Here is a 9587-nt window from a genome sequence, read left to right as displayed (position 1 = left end):
TCCTACATTCACGTCTCTGGTATTGTAGGTTACTGTCACACCCCGACGAGGGGCATGACGGAAACCCGACCCTTACGTTGGATACCACCTGACGTGACATAATGTAGTCTTAGTACAAGTGTTATGAACGTAATTATTTCATATACATAAAAGAGCACCTGCATACAGAAATGGCCCAACATAGACATTACATATACATCTTTGTGCATAATCGTGTATATAATCTAGCCGACGAAGCCACAACATGAACATCGTGAAAATTTCATATAGTCGACTAGGCTACGACATGTTTATCATAAGTATTTTGAAATCATGCATGACTCTGACACCCGCTACACTGTCTATGAGCCTCTAGGAGTATGTATATCAGTCATTTACATAACCTACAGACTCAATAAATACCCAACTAGCAAGCCCGGTATAATGGTACTGGCTGACGTCTCGCTGAAACTGGCGATCCTACTAAGAGGGTTCTTCTGCTCTGCCTGTCGGACCTGCAGCACGAAATGCAGCGTCCCAGGAAGTAGGACGGTCATTACGGATAAAAGTACTGAGTATGTAAGGCAGGGAAGTAATGACATCAATAAAATATAAATGTAAACATGGGAGAATAGTGATAACTAGTAACCTGTGACATCTGAAACCATACAATATGCCATGTATGAGAAAATAATTTTTCATATGCAACATATAAATATATATAACGTACCTGGCCCACTCGGGACTCGGTGTGAAACGTACACGGCCTTTTGAGGACTCGGTGTGTATATCATCATCATCATATCATTATCCTCCCCGCGTCCGGGGAAACTGGGTAAACATCATTATATCATAACGTACCCGACACTTAGGGACTCGATGTGAATACGCAACAAATAAGTGGTTGCACATCTACGTGTCGTACCTGGCCGACTATAGCACGGCTCGGTGTAGTAAAATAGTGCATATATATATGCATGAGGAGTCAAAGAAATGACATCGAGCCTTTCGGAGTGACGTAAGGTCATTATACATCCAAATTTATTATGGGACTCATATCGAGGCCAAGAAATGACTCAAGTGAAAAGATTCATAATAACATTATAGGAATGTTTCCTGTAGTATACAGATGTTATAACTATGAGTCAATAAATGTTGTAACCACAGACGTATACTTATATACATAATATGTTGGAGGAATCCGTAGAAAAATGGGAGTTTCATAAAATGTATATTTTTCATAAAAATAAATATATTTCTCATAAAGTATAGGAAATTATGGATAAACTTGAGTGAATATATTATGCACGCTAGTGGGCTCTAAGATTCGTGCCAAGAATAACGGGGACGAAAACCTTACATACCTGCACTGCCAAGTTGTTATTCGAACGAGTTCCGTATTCCGTTGCTCGCACTTTCACTCAACCTATATGAGGGCATATGAATCCTGGGTTAGTCCTTATTTGCTTGTATGCCAACACTTAGGTGCTAATTCCTGAATCAGTCTAAAGTTGCGAAAATCCGGGCCGCATTTTCTCTGTTTATACTCTGATCCCACGACTATAACAACAACAACCCAACACCAACAATCAACATCCAACTCCATATTTGTGCTAATACCTCAACAATATTCATAATAATCTATTAACAATACCCATTATAGGGTTGTATCGTATTTTCATCAATTCGACTTAATACGAGTTAAAGCTAACGGAATTTACTACGATTTAACTTTGATTATGAGTTGATAGAAAGGAATTTACCTTAAATTTAGCCTTGCATGCATGTAACACCACCCGTTTTGATGTCTCTGACCCTATCCACGATAATACAATAACGAAAATCAAGAATTACAAGGCAAACCATTATTTCCGAGCCAAACTTGATATGGGAAACCTCTAATTTCACTTATGGTTGGTATATGGACTTAGGGTTAAGGTTATGGAGTGTTCTAGAGAGGTTTGGGTGAAGGAAAGAGGTGAAAATGATGAAAACAACTGAGATTTGGGGCTATTTATAGGGCTGTTGGTCGAGTCACATAATGGGCCTTGAAGTGGGCTTTTAAGATTTTCGCGCAGGTTCGCGGGCTTCTGGCAGTCCATTTTAAAATGCCCATAACTCCATACTACGATGTCGTATAGATGAACGGTTTCTTGCGTTGGAAACTAGACTCGCCGAACTTCAATTTGGATATCTTATTCACTCTACAACTTCTCATATGCTAGGATATATAACTCGCTTTTGGACCAAAAATCCTGTCTGAAATTTTCCCAGTTTTCCCAAAGCTTTGACAACTTACTTTCTTCAACCTGTTGACCCCGAAACCTTTAGCTATTCTCTTATTACTTGTTAGAAGTCTTTCTTAGCCTTATAAGAGTTCCATGGCCTCTCCAGGCTCACATTAATTTAATAACAGTACTAATGATACGAAATTCTTCCAAGGTGTAACACCCATTGGTCATGACTTATATCCCGCGTATGCTCACGATGTTAAACTACCATAAGCTCCTTCTCTAAAAATATGCCTTGAGTATGGAATGTCCTTATCTCCAGGGAGGCCGAGGTGTAACAGTTACCTTCTGAAGTACCAAGTTCCCTATTTTAAAATGTCAGAGTTTGGTACGGTAGTTGTAGTAACATTCCATCAGCTGCTTCTGCGCAATCATTCTGATATGTACAAGGTCTATATGTTCTTCAAGTAAGTCCAGCTGAACCAACATCACGTCCGAATTGGACTGATCATTGGACCGGAGGTATTGTAAACTCAGAGTACCAATTTCTACCGGGATTATTGCCTCTGCCCCATATACTCTGGAGAAAAGAGTTTCGCTGGTACTAAACTTGGTTGTTGCCCTGTATGCCCAAAGCACCTCGGGCAGCTTGGACGGCCGAGACCCCTTCGCGTCTTCCAATTTCTTCTTCAGATTCTGAATCACCATTTTGTTGGTTGACTATGCTTGTCCATTTGCACTTGGGTGATAAGGGGAGGAGGTGAAGCATTTGATATTTAGATCCTCGAGGAATGTATCCAACGAACTGAGGCCTATTATCACAAACTATTTCCTTCAAGATCCCAAAGTGACATATTATATGTTGCCATATAAAGTCTATCACGGATTTTCTTGTAGGCTATTTCTTCCACCCATTTAGAAAATTAATCTGTCATTAACAGCACGAACAGTACATATCCCGGACCAGCAGACAAAAGCCCAACTATGTCCATCCCCTATTTCATGAATGGCTAAGGGGACACGACCGGGTGTAATTCTTCGCTCGGCTGGTGCAACATTTGCGCATACCACTAGCATTTATCACATCTTCAAATGAATGCCTTCGCATCTTCTTCCATTCTGGGCCAATAATATCCAACCCTAATTAACTTCCTTTTTAGTGATTCTACTCCCAAATGATTTCCACATATTCCTTTATGGACCTCTCTCATTACGTAGTCAGCTTCCTCGGGTCCTACACATTATGCCAATGGGCCTTAATAACATCTCCAGTATAGCTAGCCATCGACGATGCTATATCGGGCAGCTTTGGTTCGCAGAACCCTCGATGCTTTTGGGTTGTCCTACACCTTTTCGTGATTCAAATAATCCAAAAATCCATTTCGCCAGTCCGAGACTAGGTTGGTAGAATTAACTTCATCGTAATCTACCGGATCTACTGCCGAGTGGTGTAGCTGGACTATTGATTCAGAGTTCAGGCCCACTGACTCTGTTGAAGAGCCCGAGTTAGCAAAGGCATCTGCTTCCACGTTCTCTTCCCTGGACACATGCACCACTATCGATTCTTGGAACCTGGAAAGCAGTTGCAGCACCTTTTTGAGGTACCGCAACATGCAATCTTCCGTTGCTTTAAATACCTCATGGACTTGATTCACTACTAGCAAAGAGTCGTATTTTGTTTAGATGACTTTAGCACCTAGTGTCCGAGATTTCTCGAGAACTATAATTAAAGCCTCATACTCCGCTTTATTGTTAGTTAAAGGTATAATATTTATTGTCTACCTCAGAATATCTCCGGTAGGGGTATGTAACACTACCCACAAACCAGTTACTTTTACGTTGTATGCTCCATCGGTATAAAGAATCCAAACCCCCGGTGCAGCCCCCGGTACCAAGGAAGCCTCCCTTTTAGCTTAAGGGGGGAGGGGTTACACCCGAACTGAAATCAGCGACGAAGTTTGCAAGAACTTGAGACTTAATTACAGTTCGTAGCTTATATTCAATATCAAATTCACTTAACTCAACTTCCTACTTAGCCAATCATCCCAAAAGTTCATGTTTGTGGAGCATGTTCCGTAATGGGAACGTGGTCACAACGGTAATCAGGTGCCATTGGAAATACAACTGAAGCTTTGGTGATGCCATCACTAGAGCGAAGGCCAATCTTTCCAGAAGTGGATATCGTATTTCGGCCCCGAACATGACTCTACTCGTATAGTATACAAGAAACTTCGTACCTGATTCTTCCCGTACTAAAAAAACGCTTAGCGCAACTTCTGAAATGGCCAAATAGACCAAAATGGTTCACCGTCCCTTAGTTTTGACATAAGCGGAGGGGATGACAGGTATTCTTTCAGATCACGAAGCCCCTAATGGCACTCTTGTGTCTATTCAAAATCTCTCCTCTTCTTTAGCAACGAGAAGAACTTGTGGCATTTTTTCGATGATCGGGATATGAATCTGCTGAGTGTTGTGATCCGGCCGGTCAACCATTGTACTATTTTTACATTTTCCAGGGTATCTGAAATTTATTCATTTGCTTTGATCTTATCTGAATTTATTTCTATCCCCCTTTGAGAGATAAGGAAACCCAGGAACTTTCCAGATCCAACCTCCAATGCACATTTCTCTGGATTGAGCTTCATGTTGAACCGCTGTAGGATTTCAAAAGTTTCCTACAAGTGACTAGGATGGTCCCCTATACGAGGACTCTTAACTAGCATGGCATCAAAATAAACCTCCATTGTTTTAGCTATTTGTCATTCGAATATTTTATTGACAAGCCTTTGATAAGTAGCTCTAGTGTTTTTTAACCTGATGAGCATGACGTTATAGGTGCCGAAATTTTTGATGAAGGATGTTTTCTCTTGATCCTCCAAGTGCATCCTGATTTGTTTTACCTAGAGTAAGCATCAAGAAAACTCATTACTTCATAACCTGTCGTAGCATCGATCATATGATCTATACTCAAAAGTACAAATGAGTCTTTCGGACACGCTTTATTAAGGTGTTTAAAACCGATGCACATTCTAAATTTATTTCCTTTCTTTGGTACCACGACTACATTCGCTAACCAACCCGGGTATTTGACTTCCCGGACAGACCCTATATTTAACAAACGAGATACCTCTTCCTTGACAAACCTGTTGCGGACTTCGACAATGGGTCGCTTCTTTTGGCGCACAGACAGGAAACTGAGGTCTAGCCAAAGCTTATGGGTCGCCACATCCGAAGGTATCCCTGACCAAGAAAAACAATCACTGTTATCTTTTAAATCATTAAGAAATAACTCATTGAGCTCCGGGGTTAACCCGTGCCCAGATATACCTTTCTTTCTGATAGATCCAGATACAAAGCGATCTGCTCGAGCTCTTCGGCCATAGATTTAGTGTAATCAAAGTTGTCAGGTGGCTGAAAATATCTCAGAACTCTGTACTCGTCCTTGAGTTCCTCCTCCGGACCCACCTCATTTTTATCTCCCGGGGGAGTTTGATAAGCTGCGTCTGGGATGGGTTCTAGATCCTGTGAATACTATTAGTCGAATGCGGCTGCTTTGCTTGCTCCAGGTTCTTCAATTGCGAACATCTATTTTGATATCGACTGCTCCTCCTGGATCTGCCTGATCCCTTTTAGAGTAGGGAACTTCAATAGCAAGTGAAGAGTTGAGGGAACCACCTTCATATCATGGATCCAAGGTCTCCCAAAGATTTTGTTATATCGCATGTCGTCGTCAATCACATAGAACTTTGTTACTTTGATAACTCCTCCAGCTTCCACGGGAAAGTCAATCACTCCCTTAGTAGTTTCATTGGACATGTTGAAACCAGAAAGGGTCCTTGCAGCCGGTATGATTTTTTCCGTAAGTCCCATTTCTTCCACCACTTTCCAGCGAATGATATTAGCGGAACTCCCCAAGTCGACCATCACGCGCGTTACTTGGCAGCAGTTGATGAACACGGTGAAAACTAAGTCGTCGTTGTGAGGTAAAGTGATGTCTGCCAGATCTTCATCAGAGAAAGTAATCAGGTCTTTATCCGGGAGCTCCCGAGTCCTTTTTTCTCATGTTACCGAGATCGTCATCCTCCCTGAAGCAGTAAAACTGGTTTCGTCAATCATGGATCCGCTAAAAATCATGTTGATAATATGCGAGGCATCAGGAGCCCTGTTATCTTCAATAGGACTGACTTCCCGTACTTATTTCTCGCCCTTTCACTTAGATATTCCCAAAGATGTCCTCTGTCGAGCATGTTAGCCACTTCCTCTTATATATGCCTGCAATTCATTGTTTTGTGTCCAGGGGTCCTTAGCACGGATAGCATTTGTGCTTCGTTGATGGTAAAGTTGTAATCTACAAGCTTTGGATATTTCTTTCCCTTTGAAGAGGTCCCGGGAGGATTGTTCTTGTGCTACAACCCGCGACCGTTCTTTCCGTGGTTCTCTTTCTTGCTTGCATTTGGATTTTCCAATGATCAATAGCCCAGCCCACCGATGGTCGGTTCTGGGGGTGGATAAGGCTGGAAAAAATTCTTCAAAAAGCCTCCATCTAGATCGAAACCTTTGTTCGATTTTTGGAGGAGGTCTCCCGCGGGAGCCTCCAATAAGTCTTCTTCCACCCAGATCTTCGATTCATACATGTTATGAACATATTCTCATGTAGTAGCCTAAAACTCCAGGAGATTTTCTTTGAGCTTCTGGGGAGCATTCGAGATTGAGGGATTTAACCCCTTATTAAATGCCTCGGCAGCCCACTCATCCGATACCGCAGGCAAAAGTATGCGTTACTTCTAGAACCAGATGACAAAGTCCCGAAGATTTTTTGACTCTTCTTATGCGATGCGGAAGATATGCGCGTTCCTGGTTTTTACTGTTCTTACCCTGCATAAGCATTGATGAACGTGTCAGCCAGTATGGTGAAAGAGGTGATCGAATGCTCAGGCAGCTGGGAGTACCACGTTAGAACCCCTCGTGCGAGGGACTCACCAAGCTTCTTGATCAGAACTGACTGAATTTCCTTTTCCTTCAAGTCATTCCCTTGGAACGCCGTAATTGTTACACCCCGTACTCTTGTACGATAAGCATCTTTCGGAGTTTGAGGTTATAGATTTGGAGAGTGGACTTATCTTCGAGGTTTTATAAAATTAGATATGTTCATCTTGAGTATACGAAGGTTTAAATTCATGTTGGCATGTGTTAGAAGGATTAGAGAAGGAAAGAATCGAAAAGAATATGTTTCATCGGAGTTTAAGTGTGGGAAGAAAATACGGACCATACATCAACATACGAACCATACTTTGAAGTACGGTACGTACTTCCCTTGGCAGAGAGGGCAAAAATTGTGTTGGGAAATAACATTTTATCTCATTTCCTTCATCTTCCCTATCCTCTAACCTTCTAGAAAACTCTCTCCAATATACCTAATCAACCCCTAAATAAAATCAAGGATCAAAAGAGAAGATTAAGTGCTAAAGGTTTGCAAAGTAATGATTGAAGCTTGTTTCTCCTTCTTGTAGAAGATTTGAAGGATTCTCCAAGGTTAAATAATATTGGAATTGAAGTGTTCTTGAGCTCTTAGGTAATGTTTATGAATTTATATGATGGTTATGCTAGGTTTGAAGGGAAAGAAGTTAGAGGGAAGGTTCAAATATGAAATTGAGATATGTTGAGATGTAATCAAACTTGAATCATGTTGTTAATGTGTTTTCGAGCTAGACTTTTGTTGTAAGGATAGTAGTTGGTGTTGAGATTTTATTACAGAGGTTATACTTGGTATAATTGGAAGAAAGGGGGGTGTAAGTGTCGTATACAAGCGTATATTGGGCTGTTTTGATGAGAATTTTGGGGTGGGTAGTGATGTGAAATTAAACAGACTTATATGAGGTTGTTGTTGTGTTGTTGGCTGTCAGGTGTGCTATAGTGACTAAGGAGATTGGAGTACTAGTCTGATAGATTCGTTGCGGGTTTGTGTTCACGACTTGAGGTATGTTAAGGCTAACTGTCTACCTTTTGGCATGATCCTCATGAACGAAACGTAAACGTAACGCTACCCATAATGATTTCATTCTTAGCAATTAAAGATATCCTATATTGATTCAAGTTCCAATGATATTGTTCATAGTAAGTGCTTCTTTAGATTCAGTATGCTTCATAGAGTCACATGCTGATGAAAATGCTATATTGTAATGATGATTAGAGGTGTAACAACCTTACATCACTCCGACAGATTCAGGATGCACTTTTATCATATTCAAGTATTTCATTATATATATATATATATATATACTATGACCCCACAGGCGTTATATACGTGTATACTTATATTATATCTATATGGGGTATGGGGAAGGTGACATCGTTATATACACACTACCACCTGATTAGCTAGCCATATGACGATGATTATGCCCACAGAGGTTGATATGATACGATGGGATGCCCACAGAGGCTTAACAGGCGTTATATATATATATATATATATATATATATATATATATATATATATATATATATATATGTATGTATGTATGATCAGGTGTTATATATGCATATATAGAGTACTTATGCATGTCATTAGCCTTCAGAGGTAGTTCGGATGTACAGGTTGCATTTCTTTTATACTATATACTTTCATGTCCTCTTTATGTTACTTGCATGCCTTACATACTCAGTACTTTGTTCGTACTGAAGTCCCTTTCAGGTCGGGGACGCTGTGTTTCTTGCCAGCAGGTTTAGGTAGACAGGTTGATGATCCCCTTCCGCAGGTTGCTGTTCAGCTGATATTGGAGCACTCCCCTTGTTTCGGAGTTGCTGTTATGTTTGGTACATTACATTCTTGTTGTACATATGGGTATGGCGGGGTCCTGTCCTGACCTTATTATGTCATGAAATCTATTTGAGGCTTATAGACAGTTGTGGTACAGTTATACATTGTATGGCCCCCTCTATAATTTGTTGTATAGTTGTCTATGATGGCCTTGTCAGCTTGTACAGTTTTGTCTAGCATAGTTATATACGCATGTTCTTTGGGGTCATTCCTTTTCAATATATTTCTCTTATCATTTAGAGGGTTACCATCTGACGACCGTAGTGGTCCACCTTTTTATGATTACGATATGACAATATGATTAGTGGTGCTCGGCGGGTAGGGCCCGGGTGCCCGTCATGTCCCTGCGGCTTGGGTCGTGACAAACTTGGTATCAGAGCAGTTCTGTCCAAGGGTTATTTACAAGCCGTGTCTAGCAGAGTCTTTATGGTGTGCTGTGCACCACACTTATAAACAGGATGCTGCAGGGCATTTTGGCAGGTTGTCCTTCTTTCTCATCTTAGATCGTGCGTTAGAGATGTATCATCAGGATTTCTTTTCTAATAACGTGTTTTCAT

The 9587-nt window shown here is 40.9% G+C and overlaps 1 protein-coding gene across 1 annotated transcript; it reads right to left on the bottom strand.

Moving 5' to 3' along the window:
* Positions 1-5795: 5795 nt before the first annotated feature.
* LOC132624273 (uncharacterized) lies at positions 5796-6134 on the bottom strand. Its single transcript, XM_060339078.1, has one exon. The coding sequence runs from the start codon at positions 6132-6134 to the stop codon at positions 5796-5798; it is 339 nt and encodes a 112-aa protein (XP_060195061.1).
* Between the last annotated feature and the right edge of the window lie 3453 nt (positions 6135-9587).

The sequence above is a fragment of the Lycium barbarum genome, chromosome 12 (assembly GCF_019175385.1).
Source record: "Lycium barbarum isolate Lr01 chromosome 12, ASM1917538v2, whole genome shotgun sequence".
Taxonomy (NCBI): domain Eukaryota; kingdom Viridiplantae; phylum Streptophyta; class Magnoliopsida; order Solanales; family Solanaceae; genus Lycium; species Lycium barbarum.
This window is presented reverse-complemented; position numbering and strand designations above follow the sequence as displayed.

What these genes read in the sequence shown, in the direction of transcription:
- LOC132624273 (XM_060339078.1), bottom strand. Translation starts at nt 6,134, where the DNA reads ATGGTCGACTTGGGGAGTTCCGCTAATATCATTCGCTGGAAAGTGGTG.